Source organism: Diceros bicornis, chromosome 5 (genome assembly GCF_020826845.1).
Source record: "Diceros bicornis minor isolate mBicDic1 chromosome 5, mDicBic1.mat.cur, whole genome shotgun sequence".
NCBI lineage: Eukaryota > Metazoa > Chordata > Mammalia > Perissodactyla > Rhinocerotidae > Diceros > Diceros bicornis.
The window spans coordinates 72,968,059-72,996,013 of record NC_080744.1 but is presented as its reverse complement, the minus strand read 5'-3'; the positions used below and the strand labels follow the sequence as shown (position 1 = coordinate 72,996,013).

The 27,955-nt window shown below is 37.3% G+C and overlaps 1 protein-coding gene across 10 annotated transcripts in view; it reads right to left on the bottom strand.

Moving 5' to 3' along the window:
- Positions 1-27,955, bottom strand: part of HERC2 (HECT and RLD domain containing E3 ubiquitin protein ligase 2) — a 229,527-nt gene that overhangs the window by 58,782 nt on the left and 142,790 nt on the right. For 8 of the 10 annotated variants that reach the window (XM_058542234.1, XM_058542239.1, XM_058542230.1 and 5 more), the window contains 16 exons: positions 22,417-22,607; positions 21,555-21,660; positions 21,375-21,466; positions 18,265-18,440; positions 16,481-16,592; positions 14,914-14,995; positions 14,668-14,811; positions 13,085-13,175; positions 12,604-12,781; positions 12,338-12,419; positions 12,079-12,250; positions 11,148-11,292; positions 10,298-10,523; positions 4,288-4,459; positions 3,203-3,434; positions 2,490-2,630 (listed from right to left, as the gene is read on the bottom strand). In XM_058542234.1, coding sequence (XP_058398217.1) covers positions 2,490-2,630; positions 3,203-3,434; positions 4,288-4,459; positions 10,298-10,523; positions 11,148-11,292; positions 12,079-12,250; positions 12,338-12,419; positions 12,604-12,781; positions 13,085-13,175; positions 14,668-14,811; positions 14,914-14,995; positions 16,481-16,592; positions 18,265-18,440; positions 21,375-21,466; positions 21,555-21,660; positions 22,417-22,607 — 2,342 coding nt within the window. The remainder of the gene's footprint in view (positions 1-2,489; positions 2,631-3,202; positions 3,435-4,287; positions 4,460-10,297; positions 10,524-11,147; positions 11,293-12,078; positions 12,251-12,337; positions 12,420-12,603; positions 12,782-13,084; positions 13,176-14,667; positions 14,812-14,913; positions 14,996-16,480; positions 16,593-18,264; positions 18,441-21,374; positions 21,467-21,554; positions 21,661-22,416; positions 22,608-27,955) is intronic. The other 2 variants (XM_058542235.1, XM_058542236.1) reach the window with 1 other exon arrangement.

The window sequence follows — 27,955 nt, the reverse complement described above, 5'->3', positions numbered from 1 at the left end:
CTCATGAATAAATTGGTAGGAAAAAAATCATACCATCTCTTTTCTATCTAAAAGCAAAAATTTTGCATAATTCCGAATAATTTCTGCATTAAACCCTCATTCTAGGAGATTGCCAAATATCAGAAGCTGAGTCTAGACACCTAATTTATAAATAGCGATTTTCTTATTACCACAAATGGTTATGAATAATTTCCACAGGACCTATTTTTGCCAGCAGTAACAGCATAATAAACCAAGAGCTCCAATTAATTTAAAATAATGCTTGTTTGTCCCCAAGGGGGGCATGCTGGCAAGGGGAAGAGTGTGAGCAGGTGAGACGGCCTAGCATAGGCTGCACCTGAGTGGGCTGGGGAGGGTGTCCACCTGTGGGGGTGGCTCGTGTGACAGAGCCAAGGCAAATGGAAGGTGTCCCTGCTTTGGACCAGCCAGTATGGGTGGGAAGGGGAAGTCATGGGTCAGGCAGGGTAAGAGGATGTCCCTGCAGAGAGCAGACTGATTTTGAATGCCAAAAGCTGTGCAGGGCAAGGAGGGTGCCCATGTGGAGGAGTGGTGGCAGCCAAGATGGGAGACTGGCTACCTCAGAGGAAGTAAATAAGCTGTCAGTAACAGGAGCCAGGTTTCTCCGTTTCAGAGAAGAGAGTTATAAATACAGAAAGAAGAAAACCATAATGAATCCTGGGCAGTCAGAATTGATTGTATTGCTGTGAACTGGTGGTTTTTAATATATGCAGACATATAATGAAATAAATATTAATGTATATAGCTATTGTGTGGGTATATACACGCACACACATTTATTCCCTAGTCTGTCCACTAAGAGAGCTTGTGAACAGCAATACCCCAATAGCAGTGAGCACATGAAGGCCCCAATTTTGGCTTCTAAATGCCATTCTCCACTAAAAAGAACCAAGACTTCTCGGAGAAACATCTGATTTCTGTGCTGGAGCATAAAACATCTTGTTGAGCCTAGAATTTTGTGTTGTGCCAGAAAGCAAGGCAACCCTCAAAGAATGATGAGAACATGTTAGAAGGACAGATAAAATTCTACCAAATAATTAAAGAATTAACACCAATCCTTCACAAACTTTTCTAAAAAAAAAAAAGAAGGAACACTGTCCAACTCATTCTATGAAGCCAGAATTACTCTGATACCCAAACTAGGCAAAGACATCACAAGAAAACTACAGATCAGTATCCTTTATGAACAGAGATGCAAAAATCCTCAACAAAATAGCAAACCAATCCAGCAACACATAAAAGGACTATATACCTCAAATACAGAAAGCGAGAGAGCAAGGACAAACCCTGTGGCATTGGACTGGAATGGAAAATATTGGTTTGAATGGCGCATGGTTTTTATAAGATAGATAAGATGCCTAAGGAGAAACACACGCTCATGTGCGTGCATGTCTGTTTGCTAAGAGGGCCTAAACCGAGGACACCCAGTAGCAATCAGCTTACCAAGCTCCCAGATCTTGTTTCTAAATTCTATGATCCATTCTATGATCTACGAAGAAATGGCTGATTCCAGGGCAAGGGCAGGGTAGGTGAAAGATGAGTCTGGAACACACTGCTGTGCCAGAAAGTAAGGAAGTGCTCAAAGAATTATGGGGACCAGTCAGAAGGAAAAGGAACCAGCCAAAAAGGGCTCCCAATGGCCAAGTCTGGGACAATCTGGGTGTCAAAAATAGAAATATATGTCATTATTTGAATAAAATAAGATCCTATGAAGTTATACCAATATAGACAGACAGACAAGACGAGAAGGGAAAGTTCTCCCTTACAGGAGAACGGCAACAATTACCTTCCAAAATGAATGACAAAATCTGAAAAATTATGATGTGACAACTACCACAGTAATAATGGATTCAGCTAGAATCATCAATAGATACCAGAAACTGGTGAGTGAAAATATGATGAGGAACAAGGTATTTACATAGCCTCAAAGTACCTCCCATTAATACTTATTAACACACTTTTATTAACTCCCAGTGGAGAAACCTGGCAGACACTCTTAACTAAGTGGTAAGAATTAATGTCACCAGTAATGCAGCAAATCAACAATGCACACACCCCAATGCACTGATAAGAACGCTGCATTGCTCCTGTGGTGTTTCTGTCAAAGGAGGGACTAAAGAACTGTTACACGTTGAAGACTAAAGAGACAACATGCAACTCTGGGTTGGGTCCTAGACATATAAAGGATACTATTGGGACAATGAGCAAAATCTGAGTAGGTCTGTGTGTTAGAAAGTAATCCTGGATCAGTGTTAACATCCTGATACTCAGGAAATACGCACTGGAGCACTGAGGAGGAACAGGGACTGTGCCCTGCAGCTCTCCTGCCAATGGTTCGGAAATGCTAACAATTGGAGAACCCACGTGAACGGTACACAGGAGTTTGTGTTCTATTTCCATGTACTACTTCTGCAACTATTGTGTATATTTAAGATTATTTCAAAATAAAATGTTAAAGAAAGCCTCTTGACCTCTTTGGTTTTGGTCATGGTTTCTGCAATGATGCTGGCAGCTCCTGGGTCATCTGTCACCGGGATAAATGGCCGAGAAGAAGCTGAGGAAGCAGACGGGGTCACTGCGGAGGGGGTCACGGCATCCTCAGAAGAAATAATCTAGATTAAAAATATACAGGAAGAGGAAAAGCTCAGCAACATGGCACACTTCCCACACAACTCCAAAAAGGCTTATCTCAAACCCTTTGAGCTATCTGGAATGTCCCAGATTTTATAAAAGTAATAAGGTGCTTACACCACCAGCTACCACCTCCAGTGGGGTCTGGATAGCCCTGCAAAGTCAAGCACATTCATATTCTCAGGAAAACCTATTAATATTTACAATACGTCACATGAAGAAGACTAAAATGAGCTCACATCTTTGACTTCAAGTTGGGTTTTTCCCCAAAATAAGTCAGAAAAACTTTTGGCTTTCGGAGCTTCAAGGTTTCAGAACTGCAGATAAAGGACTGTGAACTTGCATTCAGCAACCTTAATAAATCTATTTCTATTTAAGCACCAAAAAATCTCCTTTTTAACAGAATATTTTCTAATTCAAGCTAAAAATATAGCAGTAGGCACAAAACCACTCTGAATTAAGTGAAAGAATGACTTATACTTTCCTAGCACAAAGTAGCTACCTTTTCCTTTCTGATCTAATTTTGCTTTATTGCTTTATCATTTATTTTTACCTCTCCTCTCTTCTCTTGCCATGGATTTGGACTCAGTCTGTCTTCAATATCAATGGGCAGCACACATTCCTCTCCATTCATGGGACTGGCCATGGCAGACACATCAGAAGCGGGTGCCGAAGAGAACGAGGGACACTCCATCGGGGAGATCATGCCGGCTGGCATCAAGGCCCCGACCACCGCGTCTCTGTCAGGAGAGAAAGCCAGGCCTGCGGTGAGCTGCTCTTCACCACTGCAGGACAGCACAGTCAGGGGGAGGGACAAGCGCTCCCTGAAGGACTTCCTCATTTTCACAGGATACATAGAAAAGAGTTCTGGAAAAATACTGGCCATTATTACTATGTATTCATCTGCTAAAAGCTAAAATGTTTACTCTTGATCTTATTTATTTGAATGACCATAGTGATGACAGGTAAAAAACTGCCAAACATAAAAGTCAGACCAGAAGAAGCCTCTGGATTTCCCTGAGAAATCCCTCTTGGGTTGTTGTTAGAACCTGACGGTAATTTTGTGTTTACTGAAAGCCGTGAACCAATGGCGCTTCACAGGAGGCAGCAAGGACTAAATAATGTCCTCTCAATGACTGAGTCGGCCTTTGGTCTGTAACTAATGTTCCTGTGTAAGTGTTTATTTCTGCTCATCAGGACCATAACCACAATACACTGATAGATGGGCAACTTACTTAGGCTGTGAGAAAACAGCAGCAAAATATTGGAAAAGACAGCACTATCGACACTCTGCCTTATTAAGTATTTGAGTGAAGGGGATGATAAGTGGCCTTAAACATTACTGTATATTATTATCAAATAATTCTTCCTCTCGTCCCCTAAATATTAACGCTTAGAGTTTACTGGCCATAAAGAATACCGAAAACGTTCTTTAACTTGGTTTTCTGATTAATATTTCAACCCCCATTAAAGAAAGCATAAAGATACCATTATTCACGTTTAAAGGGTATATGAACTAAAACTCACAGTATTTAAAAATAGTAACAACATTCTCTGAGACATTTGATCAATCAAAAAATTACAAAAACCCAAAGCTTACATAATTGCAGGTTTTCAAAAGTTAGCAAACAAGCCTACCTAGCATACATGATTTGCAATGCTGTAAGAATATGAGATAAGGCCTGCTGTTTGGCCACATTTCCATCCAATGACAGGAGAATCTTGGCAAGAGAAGGGCGATTTGGTTTAGAATTATTTGCACCACTGATTTTATTACTGGCAGCAGAAGAATCGGCATCTGAAGGCACACCTGGAAAAGAAAAATAAAATTTGGGTTCAATTTTTAATATCAAAGTTTGTTCTATTTCTATAATCTGACCTTTCAGTTTAGTTCCAAAATAGATTGCAATCTGCATTTTGCTATTTCACAGATTAGGTCTTCGGTTCATTAATGGTCTTTCAAAGTAAAAAAACCCACTTATTTTATCTTATCTATACTTCTATAAAGGAGCTATTTTCAGCAAAGGTTCACTGTAACTGCAAAAAGATGTAGATACTTTTGCGTAGTGTACTTATAACAATTTGTTATACATATGTAAGCTGTGAAAAGGCTATAATAACTACCTGTATTTACTTACCATTGAAATGCAAGACAAAAAATAATCCAAAACAATTGGAGAGAAGACAAGATATTCACCAGTAAACAGTCTTATTGGACACATGTTCCAGCTCATTGCCCTGAGAGTTCCCAAGCCTCGCCAGGGGGAAGGAAACCAGGTGGAGCCCAGTGGTGTCCGTGCATAGAGGAGGGGGAGCTCAGAGTCAGGGAGGTTCACAGGATGGGACCAGAGAGGAGAGAGTTGCCCGGAGAGTGTCCTGGAGATATGGAAGTGCCCTCACTCATCCCACCTGAGGATGCAACAAAAGCTGAGGGGTGCCTACGTGAGAGGGACCTATCAAAAGCCAAAGAAAGAACTACATGAAAGGACTGGAGGCCCAGCACACAGGTTGCAAGAACACCAAGGGCCCAGCAAAGTACCAACTCCTGTCTGCCAGACAGGAAGACCTCATAATTCACAGGGCACTGAGTAGAGTTCTCACAAAGGCCATGCCTCAGTGGTGAGAAATACCAGGTCTGAATCCACTTGATAAGTCCAAAACCAAGACCCAAAAGGATCAAACTGTTTCAAAGTAACTTAATTATATTTAAGCTCAAGAAGATTTATGGACATATAAAAATCTCCAGCAAAATCCGGAGTAAAACTCACAATACATGGCATCCAACCAAAAGCTACCAGGTAGGCAGAAATGTAGAATTAAGAAATAAGAAGAAAGAAAATAATTCAGAAATAAGAAGAAGAAAAATCAACTGATCTAAACAACCCTAAACAACTAAACGACTGACTCAGACGTTAGAATCAGCAGACAAGGAAATTAAAACACTTATTATATCTGTATTTCATATGTTCAAAAAGAGAACTAGACATGGAAGATATAAAAATACCCAAATCAAATTTCTAGAGAGGAAACTCCAATGTCTGAGATTAAAAGAGTTTGGTGACATTAACGGCACATTAAAAAATGGAGAAAAGACTAGTGAATTTGAAGACAAAGCAACAGAAACTATCCAAAATGAAATGCAGAAGAGAAAAAAAAGTAAAAAAAAGGGACAGAGCATAAGTTACCTGTGGGACAACTTCAAGAGACCTAATATATGTGGAACTAGAGTTCCCAAAAGAGAGGAGAGAGGAAGGTACAGAAAAAAATTAAAAAAAAAAATAGTGACTGAGAACTTCCAAATTTCATGAAAATTATAAACCCAAATATCCAAGAAGCACAATGAACCAAAAGACCATGAAGATAACCAGGAAGTTGGGCACATTTGGTTCATTACAAGGCACATCGTAATCAAATTGCCCAAAACCAGGGGGTAAGAGAGAAAATCTTAAAAGCAGTCTTCAAGACACATTATGTGCAGAAGAACAAAGATAAGAATGACAGCACATTCACAATGAAAACAATGCAAGCTAGAAGACAGTGGGACAGTTTCTTTAAAATACTGCAAGAAAAAACTGTCAACCTAGAATTCTATACCCAGCTAAAATATATTGCAACAATGAAGCAAAATAATGAGTTTAGACATAAAAAAGCTGAAAGGAAGAATCCCCAGCACATAAAGTCATAAAAAAGGAAGTCCTTCAAGCAGAAGGAAAAAGATGCCAGGTGGAAACATGGGTCTCCACAAAGGAGTAAAGAGCACTGGAAATGTTAACTACGTGAGTAAATACAGAGACCTTCTCTTATTCTTTAAATCATTTTAATACATAACCTGATGTTTAAAGACACCTAATAAAAAATACTGTGATGCTTACAACATACACAGAAATGTACGACAACAGCAGCACAAAGCCTGGGAGGGAAGAAATAGAAATCTACTATTGTATGATTCATATTCTATATGTGACATAGTGTAGTACCAGTTGAAGGTGGACCATGATAAGTTAAAAGTGTATAATATACCCCCTTAAGGCAATCGCTAAAATAACACAGTGAGTTAGAGCTCACAGAAAACAGAGAAAAAATTAAATCATAAAAATGATTAATTCATAGGAAGGTAGGAAAAGAGAAGAGAGAGAACGATGACCAGAAAGGACGAACAGAAAACACACAGCAAGATGACAGATTTAACACAAAGACATCAATGATCACAGGAAGTGTAAGGAGACCACATACACCAACAGAGATGGTCAGAGCAAATTTTAAAAGCAAAATCTATATGTTGCTTACAAGGAAGCCCCTTTTAATATAAAGACACAAACAGGTGAAAAATAAAAGGATGGAAAAGCTACCATAGCATATCATGGTCTATGGAATAGCATGGTTTATATAGCATATAGCACTGATCAAAAGAAAGCTGGAGTGGCTATATTAGTATCAGACAAATTAGACTTTAAAGCAAAGAGTTCTGAAGCAACGGGATAAAGAGGGAAACTGTCATAATGACAGCAGAGTCAGTTAATCAAGGAGAGAAAAGTAAATGTCTTACATTAGAAAAGCAGGAAGATCCTAAACCAACAACCTAAGCTTCTAATATAAGAAACTAGAAAAGAACAAATTAAACCAAAAAAAAGAAGAAAAGGATTAACAAAGATTAGAAGAGAGATCAGTGAAACAGAAAACAAGGGAGAAAATCAAGGAAACCAAAGAACCATTAGTTCTTTGAATTAATAAAACTGATAAGCCTCTAGACAAACTGGAAAGAAAAGATAATTACCAATATGAGGAATGAGAGAGATGATATCACTACAGATTCTATAAATATTAAAAGACAAATAAGCAAATACTGAGATCAACTTTATGCCAATAAATTCAACAACTCAGATGAAAGGAACAACTTCCATCGAAGACATAAATCTTACTAGAAAAGAAACAGATAACCCTGTATCTATTAAAGGAATTAAATTTGTGGTTAAAAAACACAAAGAAACCCCACAAAGATAGTGCACGTATGCACAACTGACTCAAAAACCTATACATGAATATTCACAGCAGGTTTTATTTGTTAATAGCCAAAAGCTAAAAATAATCCAAATGTCCTTCAGTGTGTAAATAGTTAAACCATAGAACAGTATTCAAGTAATAAAAAGCAATGAACTATTGATACGTCAACAACTTGGATGATCCCCAGAGAAATACAGTGAAAGGAAAAGGGCAGTCTCAAAATGTGATGCACCGAATGTGACATGAAAAGAGCTGTAAGTTAAGAAGACCAACATGGAACCCCTGAGTAACAGAAACCGGAAAGGACAAGACTGCAGTCAGTCCTCAGCTTCATCTACCTCAGAAAAGGAAACAGCACAGGAAGGTGAAGTAACTTGCCCCAGTTCATACAGCGGGTGAAGCCAGAAGACCACATTTCAGTTATTCATAAAAGCAGACGGCAGTGGAGACTAAATGTCCCCTCATGAAAGATAGAGGAAAAAAAAGGTATTTATATTAGAATAAAGAAAGATGAAGTTCCCTTAAAAAATCAATTGTACTTCTATACACTAGCAAGGAGCAACTTGAATATTTCTAAATAGCAAGGAACAAAAGAACTTTTTAAAATACCATTTACATCAGTACGAACAATATGAAATATTTAGGGATAAATATGACAAAAGATATGTGAGACCTGGACACTGAAACTACAAAATACTGCTAGAAACATTAAAGACCTAAACAAATGGAGAGAAATACTACATTTCTGGGTTAGAAGATTCAACATTGTGAAGATGTCCATGCTCCCCAAACTGCTCTATACAGTAAACGCAATCAAAATCCCAGAGAGGCTATTTTACAAAAACTGACAAGCTGATCCTAAAAGTTATAGGAAAATGCAAAGGGCCAAGAATACCCAAAACATATTTGGAAAAAAAAAAGCTAAAGAATTACCATGGCCTGAATTCAGGTCTTTTATAAAACTTATTGGTATTGGCATCAAAATACAAAAATAAATAAACAAAACAGAAATGAGAGTCCAGAAATAGATCTACACATACATAGACAACAGATTTTTGACAAAGGTACAAAAGCAATTAAATAGAGAAAGGATAGCTTTTTCAACAAATGCAATGGAAACTGGATATCCATATATCACCCGCCCCCCAAAAAAAAAACAGAATTTCAATGCATACCTCACATCATAAAATTTAACTCAAAATCAAGCACAGGACTAAATTCTAAAACTATATAACTTATATAAGAGAACATAGGAAAAGAATCTTCACAATCTTGAGTTAGGCAAAGGGTTTTTAGATACAACCCCAAAGTATGATCCATAAAAGAAAAAAATGAACTAGACTTTATTGAAATTAAAGTTTTCTGCTTTTTAAAATTCACCTGTGAAGAGAATGAAAAGACAAGCCACATTGGGAGAAAATACGTGCAAATCATATATCTGACAAAAGACTTGTACCCAGAATATGTAAAGACCACTCAAAATTCAATAAGAAAACAAACAACCTAGTTTTAACTACAAGCAAAAAGATGAATAGCCACTTCAACAAAAAACCATATATGGATGGTAAATAAGCAAGATGCTCAACATCATTAGTCATTAGGGAAAAGCAAAGTAAAACCACAATGAGATACCACTACACAACTACAACAATGGCTAAAATTAAAGACTGATCAATCTTTCACAAAAACGTGGAGCAGCTGGAGCTTTGGAACAACCACTCTGTAAGACAGTTTGTAGGTATCTTAAGAAGATAAATATGCACCTATCGTATGATCCAACCATTCCTCTCTTAGGTATTTACCCTAGAGAAATGCAAGTGTACCTCCATATAAAGACCTGTACACCAATGTTCATAGCAATTTTATTTGTATAGCCAAAACCTGGAAACAACTCAAAAGTCCATCAACAAGCAAATGGGTGAACAAATTGCAGCATATCCATAAATGAAATACTATTCAACAATAAAAAACGAAATACTATTCAACAATAAAAAACAATGAACTATTGATACATGCAACATGGATGAATCAAAAAATAATTAGGCAGAGTGAAAAAAGTGAGATTAAAAAAGTACATACTGTATGATTTCATTTATATAAAACTCTAAAAACTGCAAACTGATCTATAGTGACAGAAAGCAAGTCAGTGTCTGTGGGAAGTAGGGAGGGTGTGATGGGGCCCAAGGAAATTCGGGGGTGGTGTGTACATTCACTGTCTTGACTGCAGTGATGCTTTCACAGATGCACACATGTCAAAGCTGATGAAATTACACTTTACACGTGGAAGGGCTACTGTATGTCAACCACACCTGAATAGAGCTATTGAAAACACCAAGCAGTCCAGCACAGTGCCTACACATGTCCAGTAGTTATTACAAAGTCTTCTCTGTTAGCATGTGTACAGCATTGCCAGAGTTGACTTGATCATGACACAAGAATCTGCATCATGCTTCCTTCTAAAATTTTCATTCCAGCATGAACAAATCACAGCAAAGCAAACCATGATTATTCTGCGGGTTTGGTTCAGAAAGCAGTTAACATAGTGCTACAACCTCTAATCTGGTTGTGCTATTACCATTAGACGTTCTATCTGCGACATTGCTGTACCACACAGAAGGATCTCATATAAAATACAAATCTGCTTTACCTAAATAGGAAGCACCTAAAGGGTCTCTTGCTGTCTGGAAGAGGACAGGCTCATGGACAGAGGGCGTCGCCACATCGACGGTTGTCCATGCCACACTGTGTGAAGACCCACAAGCCACTCGCGTGATCTTCTGGCCTTCTAAACCCTGCACAAGTGTGGGCTTTCGATTAACTGTGGTTGTGCCATTGCCCTGCTGGCCATGGTCATTGTCACCCCAAGCATACACCTGTACGGGAAAGGGGGAAAAAAACAGAATTTTTCAACATTTCAGAACATTTTCCTTAAATTTACTTTAAAATTCTTGCCAATGACTATAAATGAGTATTTACTTAATATCAATCCAATGAATTCATCTATTCTGTTTTGTTATAGGAAGCAAGGAGATTCTCCTCTTCGCCTAAGTGCAGTAACACTTTTTCCTTTACTTTGCAAAGAAAAATGATCAAAAATAATATGTTCACTTTTCAAGTAAATCACTTCTTGGCTTTACAGAATTAGAAGGTATACTTCGTTTTTAATTTATTTTGATTAAAGGTACATATATCTCCCCATCAGCTATCAATTTCTAAAGTAAAATACTGCTAATACCTTAGCAGTAGGAGCACCTTCAATGAGATAATCTCTTCCCATTTCCAAGTGGACTTTAGAGTGGGGAGTCCACCACTTTAAAACATGCATCAGTCAGCAACTCTTTCCCAGGTGCCCTGAGCCCATGCTGACAACCGGGCAGATATACACAAGAACAAAATGCACGAAGCCCAGCTCTGGTTCTTCAAGTACCAAGATTCATCTCATTTCATCACGAGTTACACTGGGGACACGAGAAAGACTTATCACGACCTCAGCTTACCTGCCCTGCGTCTGTGACCGCCAGGCAGTGCAGGGCCCCAACGGCCACGTGCACAATCTTCTTCCCTCTCAGCCCTTCCACCACCTGTGGCTTCCGCACATGCACATCAGAGCCGTGGCCCAGCCTGAAGTAATCCCCCTTACCCCTGCAAGGAGGTCAATAGTGCCCATTTTAATATACAGCTATAGTCTGGCAATGCTCCACAGGAAAACACTCATTGTTTACAGCATTAGAGCCATCTCAATGGTAACATCATACAGAGTGCCTAAGGTCTTTGAAATTATGTTATAAAGTAGTATAATAATAATAATTCAAATTAATTCACTAATTCTGTTAGCAAGATCCTAATGTGTGTTTTACAATATTTAAGTTACTGCTGTAGGTTTTCATACAAAGAGATTAAAAACATGACAAAGAACCTCAAACGCCTCTTAAAAGTCCTCTCTGGTGTAATTGTCTCTCAAGCTGCCTCTGGGTCATGATAGTTAAGCTAAGGCCCAACAGACTGTCCAATGTCAGGTGGGTGCCCCACTCCTTTTTGATTTAATAAAATAAGCTTTCACAAGAAACACAGCTAAACTTTTTCAGGATCAAAGAAAGCAGAAGTCTGTTTTCTGCCCATTTGGTCAGTAGGCTTCTGGCATGGTAAGAAAGCAGAAGAAACTCTCTACACAAACCTCACCTAAACAGGAAAGACATGTTGGGCTAAAATTTCTCTAGTGTTCTTTTCTAAACAACCCAGTTATAAAGGGCAATTTCCTCTTATAACGTTGTCACTAATCCCAAAAAGATAGTTTTACTATCTTTGAAAGGACAAAGATACCTTGATGAGTAAGAAAATGAAGGTTTTACCGTCCCCTCAGGGTGGTGTGGGGTAGGGTCGAGGCCCCCTGACACAGACACATTGGTGGGTGACAGGGAGTTTACGTACCATGTCCACACCACTCCCGACTTCGTGAGAGCCAAGGAGAACTGAGCACCGCACTCGATCTGGCACACTCCCTGCCCATTTAGTCTCTCAATGTTCTGGGGAATGTTACAGCCTTCACTTCCTCCTCGGCCCAATTTTCCAAAGTCACCATCACCCCAGGAAAATACCAAACCTAAGGTTTAAAAAAAATATACTTCAGGCCAACTCTTCACCATGTTCCTACCCCCCCCAGAAACACAGAATCAGGACAGGAGCTCACCTTCATCAGTCAGAGCCAGGGTCTGTGCATCTCTACTTCCACACGCAACCTGGATTACTCTGTGACCAAGAAGGACTTTCACCTACTCAATTACAAATGTAAAAACAGAATCAAGCACAGGCACTAAGAAAGCAAGGGAAATTTTTTCCACAGATTGAAAGCCAATAATGCATGTTTTTATGAACTTTCCTAGACTTGAAGCTTATCTTCTCTTGAAATCAGCAGATGGTAAGCTTTCTGTAAGCAACAAAAATGTGTATAATCACCATTTTGGGCTTCAGTTGTGTTGTATTATCCCCATGTCCCAACCGGCCATACTCTCCGAGGCCCCACGTATACAGTTCACCGCTGGACGTGAGGGCTGCACTGTGTGAGCTCCCACAGGCAATATCCCGGATACGCTTGGTTTTCAGGGCCTCTATTAGCCGTGGCTTGTCACAGTTCCTAAAGCAAGATTAAATAATATTCCCTATAATCAATCCAGTCTTTTTTTAAGAAGACAAAAAAGGACACCTACACTGACCCACATTTAGTCAAAACAACATCTGTAGATCAACTTAACTATCAAACCTTAAAACAGAACAGGTGAGGCCAAACCACATTCATAGATATTTAAAAAAATAAATTTAAATTCTATTTTCATAAATAACCTATCCTATTTAATTTTCTGCAAAATAACTATCAAAAGGCATTCATTATTATCATCAGTAACAGTTTCTTATTAGCAAGTAATGAAAATATTCTTACATTCTGCTGAAGTGTCCAAGTTTGCCATCATCACCTTCACCCCAGGAAAATACTTTCCCATCGACAGTTAAAGCCGTAGCGTGCCGGCCACCTGTAATGTTCATACAGAGATGGGCTGCCAAACTGGTTTACCAAAAGTTCACAGCATAAATACCTATTTTGCCTGGCATGCAGTGTGTACTCAATGAACATGTGTTGAATAAATGAGTAAATAGGATCAACATTTCAGTGTGACAAATACATGAAATAAGTAAACTTTTATTAAATTACAAAGTTTAAATCCTAGAAACAATTTCACTTGCAAAGAGGCAAAATAATGCTGCTTATTAATGGGGTTCCTATTATATTAAATATATAAAAGATCAAAATTCAGATGGTGAAAGTAAAAACAAGTACATTTGTGATTAGGCAAATTATCAAATGCAGTGGCAATTAAGCTTTTGAGAAATGCACCCCAATAGTGGAATTATTTAAGCAAAAGTACCATCACTTGCAATTAAGGCACTATACTCACTCTTCCCACAACACATCAGCTCATGCTCTTTCCCCAGCATGGACCATTCTCTCCCAATCCATCCACCCTACCTCAGACTGAAGAGCACTGTCTTTACTGGTATTTCCTGTCACCTGTGTCCCTGCCAGCTCCTGGGCTCCCAGTCCCCTCAACACTCTTTCTGCCCTATTCCTTACCAACAGAACCCATACTATCGAGGGCAACAATGTGCTCAGCTAAAAACTACACTTCCCAGACTCCCTTGCCAGAGAAGATGGTGACAGAGATGCGATGAAATGAGTGAGGCCTCTGGAAAAGCTCTTTAGAGGGGCTGAGTGGGCTGGAGGAAACGCCCGTCTTATGCTTGCCTAGAGCCGCAGAGCCATCTGTCAACGAGGGTGAACAGAAAGAGCAAGCCTGCGCCCCTCATGGGCTGGAGCTGCTGGACTGGCCTTGGACCCCACCTCCAGACTTGCATGGAGGAGAAGAGTAAAACTGTATCTTGCTCAAGCCACTACTGTTCGGATTTTCTGTTATATGGGGTTAAATCTAACCCTATTTGGTACAGGCACAAACTGATTTTTGTACCTAATTCAGTTCCATTCCTCAGAGGCCAGCACAGTGCTTTGAAAGAATACTCAATAAAGGTTTCCTAAATTGAAGGAGGGTGATTTTTTTTTAAAGGATCTTTCTTATCAGTGGGGTTCACAGAGACTTTGGGAGTCTGATGAAAGTTATATAGGCTCTTTCTCCAGAAAAATAACACATATTTCAGCACAGAACGTGATGATTTCAAAGATGCTATGAACCTGAGACCACAGCCCCAAGACTGAAAACCCCCTCTTGGAGCAGTAGGCCCCACGCCTGGAATGCCAACAACTGCTGGTTTCCAAAAAGCCTTGTGTAGCAACAATAATTCAATTCTAGACCACCTGGAGATTTACATTGTCCAATTTTTATTCCTAATAATTAAGTAAAACTCGAAAAAGAACACAAGGACACCTTAGGGAAAACTATTCAAGGGCCCTAGTTATTTGCAGAGCATGAGCAATAGGCTTATCTGCATACAAGTGCCATCTCGGCCTGGTACCTGAGTGAACGGCCACCTTCTTGACCACGTAACTGCTGAGAGCCGTGACCTGCCGGGGGATGGGCACAGTCCCGCTGGAGATGCCCAGCCCAAGCCGGCCATTCGTGGCCTCTCCACAGGCGTATACCTTCCCTTCCACAGTCACTGCAAGGAAAAGAGTGAGGAGAGGGCTCACTTTTTACAACCTAACTATGTTTTTAATGCTAAACGTGATTAAAAAATTATTTAATACTAGAATAATCATACCTGCAAACAAACTTTTAGAACCACCAGCCACCTGTACTACATTCAAAGCAGACAGTGTCTCAGAGAATGAAGGAACCTTTATCTAGAACAGAATGTTTTTAAAAAGCAAAAGAAAAAGATCACTTTATTTATACTTTTAAAATTACAAGTAACCTTATTAAATGATATAAGGAATTACTGTTAATTTGCATGGTTATATTAATCAAAGTTTTTTTCTCTTAGAGAGACACACTAAAGTATTTTAAGGATGAAATGATACAATGAGATTTACTTTAAAATAAACAGGAATGGGGGTGTGAAGAAAATAAAGACAAAAAACGTGACCACCTGATGGTAACTACTGAAGCTGGTACAGAGACATGAGGGCTCAGGTCCCTATTCTTTCTACCTGGGTACGTTTGAATATTCCATAATAAAAGATGAAAAATAAAATACACATAATGTAAAGATATAAACAAACATCTGGTAAACTACGTTTTATTTCAGGTCACGTCCTGCTCATTCTTGTTGATTATGACATCTCAAAGAAATTATACACTTAAATTTCCCATTGTGGATGGGTGTGATTTAATTTAAAACTCCTAAAGCCTTTGTCTAAGAAACGCTTTATGATTCTCCTGTGTCAAAAACTATCAAATAGTCACTCCTACAGTGGAAGAAAGGATTCTCATGATGGCCGTGGAACACTAAATCTGTCCTTCACATGCGAACTCCAGCAAGGGCCCTGTGCTTCAGGATCCCCTAGACAGCCCCACACCATCACAATGGAGACTCCCAGTGCTTACTGCCCCCTGCTCACCTCCAAATGGATTCCAGGGGTCTTAAAACACAAATGTAATTCAAGGCAGTTCAAATAAAGACAAAAACCCATCTTACTTGAAAGGAGAGACTTAAATAAATGAGTTCTAACTTTCCTTCCTTCTCAGCCTCTCAAAAATGCAGGCAATAAGGGATCTATGATGGGGAAGTCTCACAGAATACTAAAAGGAAGCAGAGAAGCTCATCTGAAAAGAAACTGTTTCCAGGCACTAAAATTTGGAGGAATCTGTTTTATGGTTCCTTGGTTAAAAGACACTGAGTAATATAAGGGACACGGAATTCAACTTTGGTTCAAATGCATCGTTTTGTTGTACCTACTCTTTAAAAAATCACATCTTGCTCATCTTTGTACCACTACGGCATTTTTCACACATTATTCTGTTCGTGGTAAGCAAAAATGTTTATTGTATGAAGGCAAGATAAATATCATTACAGTCTAGAATTTCCATCTATATGCCTGTCAGATCTTTTCAAAAGTGTATTTTCTAGTTGATAAAACAGCAATAATGCAGCTATATCTAAAGTGCACTATTTTCCAAAGACAGAGGCTTTTCAGAAACTAAATGTGATAATGTCTATGAGTTCATGTCAAAAATTACTTTAGAAAAAACAACTTAAAAAACAACAGATAGAAGGTAAAACCATTATAAAAACTTCAAAAGAGGTCTGGCTATCGTTGGGCCAGCAAAGCTCCTCCTCAGTCGTGTGATGACAGGTGACACGGGAACTTCAGGCAGAGGTGGGATACCTTAGAGCCTTTCAGCCCGCCCAGCTGGTCCTTGTCATTCAGTCCCCACACAAACACTTTGGTTCTTATTGTAGCCGCTGATTCCAGCCCTGCAGCCTTCTTTCTAATAAGACTAACCAAAGAAAAAATAAAGATAGAAATAGAGGTCATTCAGCATAAAAAACTTTTAAAAATAAAAAGGAAAGCAACCTCAAGCATGCAAAGTTTGCTGATTACTATGAGAAACTCTTAAAGTTTTGTTTTAATATAATAAAACCTCAAGTATATATGGGAGTAAGAGTGCCAGAGAGTCCAAATCTGTAGAGACCAGCATGTTACTAAAATTTAATTGTAGCTTTTTATTTTTGGTGGACATCTTTCTATGATACACTAGGCAGCTCTCTTTCTTCTTAACTACCAAGTTGAACATAACAGCTACTTTACTGACTCAGCGTGGTTCCTGCCCATCACCTGGACAAACAGCTACTATAGATGTAACTGGAGAGAACACTGGTTGGATGGTCCCATGAGTCACCACTGGAACTGGTATTGTGGCAACGTCCCTAAAGGAGACATCTGTTTGGTCATTCTTTTTCCCCTAAAGAAATAACAGATGTAGCCATATGACCCTGGAGGTACTACTCTAACACAGACACATGTCCTGAGGCACAATGCTGTTTTCTTCCTTTACAACCTCTGCCAGCTGGCCTGCAGGTCCACCTCCCTTCTCTTCCGGGAGCCCTGCCCTGCACCCCGGGGCTCCTGAAGTGTAGGTCTGGCAGCTGGCTCCACCACCTTGTTAGTCCTATCTCCTGACCTGCCCTCAACGGATTGGAAGTTGAATCAATAAAGCACTCCAATTCTTGAACTTGGGGAGATCATAAAGTGCCCAGGACAGTGTGAGATTTTCTTGGTTGTTAGTCTGACGTCAAGTGCCAAGGAATTGCTTCTTCTGTGTTTGCAGCTCTTGACTTTTCATTTGCTCTTGTTCTATTTTTATCAGCTAGGATAGACAACCGAACACTTCACAGACCAGGTTCAAGATAGGTAAGATTTTTAACATATTATATACTAACAAGTATTTACTTTAAAGGATCAAAATTTTATGGTTTGGGGATAAAAATGTAGGAAAACTCTTTCATCTGATACCAGGCACAGGAGAGCAAGTACACTGTAATCACCTGAAATACCTCGTAACACATTATTAGTCAAAAATATGTACAGGACACCAGGAGTGATATTCAAGATAAGTAACAACTAGTACCATCTAAGTATGAACCATTCAGAATGGAGGCCAGCCACGTGTGGTCAGTGTACACACGTCCTAGCTGGGTGCCTGCTTAGTGGGAGACTGCTTGGATCACTCATTCACACTGAAGTTATTAATGGTGAAGACGGTAAATTTTATGTTATGTGTATTTTATGATAAAAAATTTTTTTTTAATTTAAAAGTTAATGATAAAATACTTAGCAAAAAAGGCTATAAAATATAGACCATACCATTTCCATAGGAAAACACAATTAGGGACAGATAAAAAGAAAACTACAAGGTTACCAAAATATTAACAGTGATATTTCAGGTATAAAAATTAAACATTTTTATTTCACCTTTTTAGTGGTATTTTTCTAAATACAATGTGTTTTTGCATTAAATAGTTCCCTAATAAATTATAATTTTTGAAAACTCAACTAAAACTTACCAAACATTCAAAACTACTCTCATTATGAGATACATTCTAATTAAATATTTACTTTTGAAAGTGAGAATTTTGGAATCAGCACCACCAATAACAAATGGCTCTCACCTCCCACTGTTGCCTTTTTCGTCTTCTTCCTCTTCATTATCTGAAGCTAAGAAAGGAACTGCAGCCAAGTCTTCCTCCTCTGCACGGATCCGTCCCAGCAGGATGAGACCATGGATTTTACAATCAATTCCTGAGCTCCTGCACTGCTTTATCGCAATTTCAATATACCTGTGATACTAGACACAAAAACAGTGAGCTACAGACTTTTTAGAATCAAACACAGTAGATACCTCAAGTGGAGCAGGAGATTTGAGACCTGGAATGTGTGAAAAGTTAGAGTTTCTTTACTAACTTCTGGAAATATCAAGCAAATTAGGCAGAGTTAATGCAGCCACATTTGAGTAGAGTCTACCTTTAAAAGAAGTCATTAATTCACCAAGTACGTCTATCCAAGGCATGGGACTCACACTGATTTTCTTACTAAAATGAAACAGTATGATAGCCTTACTGAATGACTGCAAACCTTTCTGTCTTAAAGCTTTCTGAAACCAAGATGTATTAAAAGATTAAACGTCAGGTGGTTCACAGAGCCTTCATAATTTTTAAAACATAGTAAAAATAAATGAATATATACAAATTAGAGAAAATAGTACAAGAAGCCCCGTGACCCCATCACCTAGTTCAACAACTATCAACATATGACCAATTTTGTTCATATATGGATTATCATGAGAAAATTCCAGGCAGCACATTGTTTCAAAACTTCAGTATGTATCACTGAAATATGGGCACTTAAAAAATATATCCACATTACTATTATCATAGCTAAGACAATAATTCTTTATATCATCTAATATGCTACCAGCGTTCAAATTTTCTGATCGTCTCATAAACTTCTTTCTATGTTGTTGGCTTGTTCAAATCGGGATCCAAAGAAGACGCAACCTCCCTCGATTACACCTCTGCCATTCATTTGTTAAAGCTGGTCTCTGTCCTGCAGGATGCCCTCCATTCTGATCTGGCATCTATAGTATTCCTCTATCCTCATATTTCATATGAACAAAGAATGACACACCAGGAAGCACACACACCACCAGTGACTCCTTACTGGCTCAACTGGATCTGATCAAACCTCAAGATCTACCTATGATGTCACAGGAAGCTCAGGTTGAATAAAACCATTGGGTTGCAAAAGACAAACTGAGAAATTAAAAATTCTACAGGAAAAAAAGACCCAGTTTCTTTCTTTTGCAAGGAAAAACCAAGAGAATTAAGAATTAAATGAAGTGCAAAGTGCAGGCATCATTTGAATCATGATTCACACAAACCAGGACATTTATGGGATAATTGGGAAAATTGAAACACTGGCTAGATATTGTATAATATTAAAGAATAATTGTTAGGTATGATAATGGCACTGTGGTTACATTTTTAAGTCTTTGTCAGAGATGAATATTGGAGTACACACTATTGAAATAAATTCATGTCTACAACTTGTTTTAAACACTCAAGGATAAAAAAAATGGGGGTGGGGGGACACATGGAAGGAGATAGTGAAACACGATTGGCAAAAATGTTGATAATTGCTGAAGCTAGGTGATAGGTTTATGGGGGTTCAATATACTTTCTATTTCTGGTTATGTTAGAAAATTCCCATAACGAGCCATTTTTATAGGAAAGGCAATGCTAGAGAGTCCGGTAGCTTCACAGAAACGATATTATTCTAGTTCTTAAGTTAGTTGGAGAGATGGAGAGTGGATCATGAGTTTTCCAGTTACTCACAATGCTTCATATTTCTCATATATATGATAGACACTTTTGTACTTATCAAATGTTATATAATAAATTGCTTTAAATTGAAAATTTATTGGATTAAAGTTGATACACCCTTTATGAATAATAATCTTAGTTGGCTACTGACAATTAAATCTGTAGTTATTAATTTACTTAAAATACAAAAACATTCAGGAGTATAATTAAGACATTAGACAAGCTGTATTTAGTTACCTAGCAATAAGTTAAATAAAATGCACTAAAATTCAATATTATCTTTTCTCAGAAAATTAATTAATTAATCAGTGTATCACAAAATAGTTCAATGACATTCAAGAATGAATGTTGTCCCACATTTCTATTTATTAAAGATTGGAAGAAAATAAACAAAATAAAAATCTTTCAGTGTACAAAAAGGTTGGATCATCAAATCTTGGACCTGGGAAAAAGAGTTGGTATAGTCCAATAGACTCTAGATACAAGTTACCAACCTTTCACCCCTGAATAAAGTTAACCTATGGCTGTATATCAGCTTCTTTTAAGCAACAGACTGGGATCACCTTGAACTTGTCTGCCCTTATGTAGGCAGACCAAAAAAATAATAATAACAATAATGAACAGTGAACTGCATTTAAAAATTTAAAAATAAACTCACTTATAATAAACTTTAGATAAATAACAAGTCAATTATTTAATATCTTTATTCACTATCATTATACCAATTAAACAAGTCCTCATGAGACAACAGTATAGGTAGTACAAAAAACTGTTTTAATTTGTATTATTTTAAATATATTTAAATTAAAATAGTGTTGACATTGTGTGGAAGGATTTACTGGAAGATGTGAGAGACAGTCTCACTGCTCTGTTAATGTATGGGTGCTGTTTAAAAGAATCTCCACCAATTCTCCTAGAATTTTCAAGAGATACAACAAACTTGGATTCATTTTGAAAATTACCTTATTACCAATCAAAACACACTGATAACTCAGCACTTCATGACAAGTTCAGCATTTGATGCCAACAGGTGTGAAAACAAAAAAGGAATTTCAGTGTCACATGTATGGTCAGAAAAAACCATTGCACACCAATAAATATTTAATTAACATGAAACTGCACTGGATACAAAAAGCAACCAGACATAACTGGTAAGGACTTTGGTAGGAACATTTACCTCTACTTCTTACCAAAGATAGCGAGAATGAAATTTATTTTGTTTCCTTTTCAAGCTGATCTGATAAGCAGCAAATTCAAGTTGTGTACATGTCAACTTTTCAAATAAATACAATTAATTAAGGGAGAAAAATGGGCCAATGTTAGTACAGAAATGTTCAAAAAAAGTCACCTCCATTGTCATGTGCAAACCATCAAAGAGGAACACTATCAAACTCACTTACCTCTGTGCAGTCACTCAGAAGGGACACTGTGGTGTCAGTGGGGTTAATATTGATTGTCTTCAGTTCAATTAGATTATTTAGGGAATTTCCACCTAGGGGGAACAAAAGGGTAAAGGAATCAGATGAAATAGTTTTTATGGTATGATAGAAGATACTTTTTGAGTAAATTAATTCAATTACCTGACACCACAACCAGGGATGGCATGTAGCTACTGTCAGCAGGATCTACTATCATTTTTAACCTATGAACAAGAACATCTGGGAAAATCTCCAAACGAATCCAATGCTGTAAAAAAAAAATGCATTCTCAGTTAGTAAAATTCAGCTATATTTTAGCTACTAAAATATTATCACTAAAGCTTGAAACTACACGAGACTTTTTTTAATATATAATCTGGCATGAGACAGACAGAATTTGCCTTTAAGCTGGCAGAAACAAGAGTATTCTACGCCATCGCTTGCTTTTTAGAAGAAAGTCTCACTCTAAGCCCCAGAAACGTGTTCCACTCTAAGCCCCAGAAACATGTTAATAAACTCCTCTTGACCTAGGATGGTCCCTTTATACCCATCAAGCAGTGGATCATAGAAAACACTAGAGTCAACATGGAGAAAAAGCCCCTCTCCAAGACTGACCTGCATGTCCAAATGATGGACACCCACATGTCAAGGCAATTATGATAGCATTCCAAACAGCAACACATATTTGTTAGGATATATTAGAAAAACTTCTAACCAGAAGAGAATCTGAACACATACATTTTATATGGGGGAGTAAAAAAACACCACCACCCTCTTACACCCTCTATCAATTGCTCAGTTAGATAAAATATGTTACCTATATTGTTTAAAATCTCTGACAGTAAAAACTGGATGGTATACTACTCTGTAACTTTAAAATAATTATGAACTAAAATATAAAATGAGTACCGACAGGTGCCCTCACAGTATAACTTACTAGGTTTTTCAAACTTCATTTTGAAGCTCTAAAAGGCAAAGCCACCTAAATAAAAGTGGTTCTGGAAGTGCCCCCAGGAAACACTACCTTTCCTTGCGACCCAGAGGATTGCCAGCAGGGCTCGCTGCCGTCAATCAGACGAGAAGCCTGGTTCACGGAGGATGAGACATTCAGGCTCTTCACCATCCGGGACCAGCTGTCCAGCAGCATTCCTGGCTGACTGTTGTGACAACGCTTCAGCTGTTTCCCAGAACGGCCACAAAATATTGCAGACTGTCCTATTTAACAGTGGTGAAATAGTGTTAATACTTGTGGGGCAGAACCTTCACAACCAAGAAATAAAGAATATTACACAGTGATGAGCTTCTTACTTCAAGAAAAATATTAAGTTTTCAAATTAAAAGGAGCTAACAGATACCTAAAATGACTTCAAAAAACCTAGTCAAGGTATTTTATACCAATTTATGAGATGAAGTTCATATAATGCTATGATTTATTCCACTTGACTCTCTCAAGTAATAACAGAGTGATATATTTCCAGATGGAAGGACACATATAAGCGGGGGGTGGGGAGTTTAGTAACAGTGCTTATAGAAAACGTTCTCATTAAAAATGCTTTTTATAAATGCAAAGCGAAACAAATTTGTAAAGAGTTTCTACTTCCACTAATGGCAAATCTGGAAATTCATCTAGCCCTCCCACTGAGGAGAGAACATTTCAAGATGAATAAAATCACAAAGTATCAGAGTTGATAAGACAGTAAAGAGATGAAAGGAAGTGTGCAGGTGAGCTACACTGCAGGTTAGAGGCTGCTTTTCCCGATGGTATTGTCAGTTTCTAAGAAGAGCCTCGAGAGGACGCATGGTACTTCTGACAGCCTCATGGGGGTATGGTGGCCAGGAACCACCAGGAGAGAATGGTATGGCCAGAGAAAAACCCACACTTGGGTTGGGATCCCCACAGGAAGAACCCGAAGAGTAAGGGTAAGAGTGAACTATGCAGGGTTGTTTTTTTGTTTGTTTTTACAGATTGCGCTCAGCATGAAATCATCTCGATCAATGAAACTGGTCTGAGGTAAGCCCAGAGAGTTACTTAACCCAATTATCTGGAGGACCAACCCTCTCTTCCCCAGTCTCTGAAGAAACATAATATCTTAGGCCTCAAACTGATTCAAGAAATAATTTTTTAAATACAACGCAAAGTGCATAAGGGCATATGAGGAGACAAGAAAACATAATTAAACACCACCAGAAATGATAGATGATAGAAACAGACCCCACAATTAGAGTTATAAGACACAGATTTTACAATAACTGTACTTACTATGTTCAAAAAGATAAGACATTAAATATTTCAGCAGAGAGCTGGAAACTATTAAAAAAAAAAACAAACAGAAAGACTAGGACTGTTAAATACAGTAATTAAAATTAAGAACTCAATGAAGAGATTTATCAGTAGACTAGACTCAGATGAAAAGAGAATTAGTAAAAAATATCTAGAAAGAAGAACTGAGGAGTAAAAATTTAGCAAACATAAATGAGAAGGTGAAGGACTTACAAGATAGAAATAAGGTCTAACACCAGCGAAAGAGGAGGCCCAATAGAAGAAGGAAGACAGAATAGGGCAGAGACAATATCTAAAGAAATACTGAATGACTGAAAATTTTCCAAAACTGACAAAAGACATCAAGCCACCAATTTTAAAAGCCCTACTTTAAAAGTTGCTGAGCGTAGATCTTAAATTTTCTCACCACATACACAAAAAAAAAGGTAATTATGTGAGGTGATGGATGTGTTAACTAACCTTTACTGTGGTAATCATTTTGCAATATATATGTGTATCAATTCATCACATTGAACACCTTAAATTTACACAATTTTGTATGTCAATTATGGCCCAAAAAAAAAAGCTGGGCAAAATAAATAAAAATAAAAAAACCCTACTTACCCCCAAAAAAGATAAAGAAACACATCGCTGTACATATGTAAAATTTGTGTAAGATAAAAACAAAAGAATATCTCAAAGGCAGACTAAGGGAAAATACAAAGATTGACTAGCTTTTTAATGGAACAATAACTACACTTCCAGCTGACTTCACCAGAAATAATATAAACCAAATTACAACAGAATAGTATTTTTAAAGAGCTGAAAGAAAATTCTCAGCAAAAATATTTTTCAAATAATGGAGAAATAAAGACATTTTCAGATACACAAAAACAGAATTCATAACCAAAGAGACATATTAAAGAAAATACTAGGGAATATTCTTCAGGCAGAAGAAAAATGATGATATTTGGAAAGTGAAAGATACAGAAAGAAATAGAGAAAAAGTACAATGTTAAGTATGTGAAAAAATCTAAACAAATACTGACTATATACAGTAACAATAATGTGTCTGGTCTGGTTAAAAATGTACACATATAAAATTTTAAAACACGATAATAAAAACATAATTTAAATCAGAATGAGGGTAAATAAAGTTAAAGGGATCTATGGTCTTTGCATTGTTGAGGAAGAGGGTAAAAATACTAAATAATATGAGACTTTGATAAGTCAAAGAAGGATGTTACAATATCTTGAGTAACTGCTAATACTAAAAATGCGTATAACATATACACTACTAATATGGCATATAAATATACACTAAAAATATGTGTAACTTCTAAGCCAATAAGTGAGGGGGGAGTTGTGAAATAATGAAAAATACATCAGTCCAAAGAAAGGTGGAATGGAGAAAGGGGAACAGACAACAAGAGGACAAATAAAACACACCGAGAAGTTGGTCAATTTAAATAAAAGTGTATCAGTAATTGCCTTAAATGTAAATACCTAAATCATCCAATAAAATGACCCTAAATGTAAATCCTAAATGATCCAAACAAAAGATAAAGATCATCATATTGGAATTAAAAAAATACAACTATCTACAACTTACAAGAAATATATCTAAAATATGGTAATACAAAAAGGTTGAAGGCAAAAGGCTAGAAAAAGATACACTAAGCAAACACTAACTCAACCACAGAACTGTAGGAGACTTTCTTTTAGGCACACATAAAAAATTTATAAAATCCCATCATGTGCTGAGTCATATGATCATATGAAAGTTTCAGAAAATGCCAAAGATCAGAGTACAGACTCTTAAGGCAATCATAAACCAGTAAGAAGATACCTAGAAAATGCTGATATGTTTGAAAATTTAAAAACCAATGAACACAAGAAAATAACTCCAAAGGAATTTAAAAAATACTGTGAAATGTATGTTAATGAAATATTACTACATATCAGTATTGCAGGATACAGCTTAAGCCTTAAAGATCAACTTAAAATTTTAAGTTTATATATTAGAAAAGATGAAAGTGAAAAATTAATGAGCTCAGCATTCACCTCAAGAGGACAGAAACAAAAAATCAACCTAAACCCAAATTCCATAGGAAAAAGAAAGAAACAATAAAGATACGAGAGACAGCAAATCAAAGCCAAAAGTCAGTTCTTTGAAAAGACTACTTAAATTTGTAAACCCATGGCAGGCTGATCAAGAAAAAACAAGAAAGTATTCAAAGTTAGGCTTGAAAAGGAGATAGCTGTACAGATTCTACAGCTCTCCCACATAAAGATAAGAGAATCTTGCAAATTAGGACTAGAAAAGAACTTCCTCAACATGATAAAGGCCATTATGAAAATCTCACAGCTAACATCATACTCAATGGTGAAAGATCGAAGGATTTCCCCCTAAGATCAGGAGCGAGATGAAGATGCCACCTTTGCCATTTCTAGTCAACAAAGTACTGGAAGATCTCGCTGAAGCAATAAGGGGAGGAAAAAGAAATAGAAGGCATCCAAATTGGAAAGGAAGAGGTAAAACTATCTCTGTTCACAGATGACATGTTCATATATGTATGCTTTAGAGTTCAAGAATCCACACCAAAAAACCTGTCAGAGCTAATAAACAAATTCTGCAAAGTGGCTGGATATAAATTCAACACACAAAATATGTTGAAAACGTGTAGTGCATATGTATAGTGTGTATTTCTATACACTAGCAACAAACATACCAAAAAGGAAATTAAGAAAACAATTCTCTTTAAAATTGCATGAAAAACAAATACTTAGGAATAAATTTAACCAAGAAGGCACAAGACTTGTACAGTCATGCATTACTTAACAACGGGGACATGTTCTGAGAAATGCAACGTTAGGTAATTTCGTCGTTGTGTCAACTTCATAGAGTATACTTACACAAACCTAGATGGTATAGCCCGCTACACATCTAGGCTACATGATACTAATCTCATGGGACCACCATAGTATACACCGTCTGTCATTGACCAAAACATTGTTATGCCACACATGACTGTACATTGAAAATCACAAAACATTGCTGAAAGAAATTTAAAAAGATCTAAGTAGATGGAAAGACATCCCTTGTTCATGGATTGGAAGACTTAATATTATCAAAATGACAGTTTCACCCAAAGTGATATACAGATTCAATGCAATTCCTATCGAAATATTGTTTTTTAAAGAAGTAGAAAAATCATCTAAAAATTCATAACGAATTTCAAGGAACACCAAATAGCCAAAACAACCTTGTAAAAGAAAGATTTCACATTTCCCAATTTCAAAACTTAACTGCAAAGCTATCCTAATCACAATGGTGCGGTACTGGCATATGGACAGGCAAATAGACCAATGGAATAGAATTGAAAGCCCAGAAATAAACTCTCACATCTAGGGTCAACTGATTTTCAAAAAGGGTGCCAAGATCATTCAATGTGAAAGGACAGTCTTTTCAACAAATAGTGCTGGGAAAACTGGATACACAAGTAAAAGAATGAAATTGGACCCTCACATTATACCATATACAAAAACTAAAGTAGATCAAAAACCTAAATTTAAGAGCTAAAACTACAAACCTCTTAGAAAGAAACACAGAGGCTAATCTTCACGATTTTGGATTTAGCAACGGTTCCTTAAATTAAAAGCAAAAGCAAATATGACATGAAATGCACAGGCAACAAAAGAAAAAAACAAATAAATTGGACTTCATTAAAATTTAAAACTTTTGTGCACCACAGGATCCTATCAAGAGGGAAAAGATAAACCACAGAATAGGATAAAATATTTGCAAATCATATATCTGATAAAGGTTTAATGTCCAGAATATATAAGGGACTCCTACAACTCAACATCAAAAATTTAAAAATGGGCAAAGGACTTGATAGACATGCCCTCAAAAAAGATATACAAATGGCCAAAAAGCACATGAAGAGGGGCTCAGTGTCATTTGTCATTAGGGAAACACAAATCAAAATCACAGTAAGATATTACATTTCACCCATCAGGACGGCTGTAACAAAAAAAAAAAAAAGTGGAGAACAACAAATGTTGGGGAGGACATGAAGAAATTGGAACCCTCACACATTGCTGGTGGGAATATAAAATGATGCAGCCACTGTGGAGAACATTTTGACAGTTCCTCAAAAAGTTAAACAAAGCTACCACACCACCCTCCAATTTCAATGCTGGTTTTGAAAATAGGGACTCAAACAGATTTGTACACCAATGCTCACAGCAACGTTGTTCACAAAAGCCAAAAGGTAGAAACAACCAAAATGTCCATTAA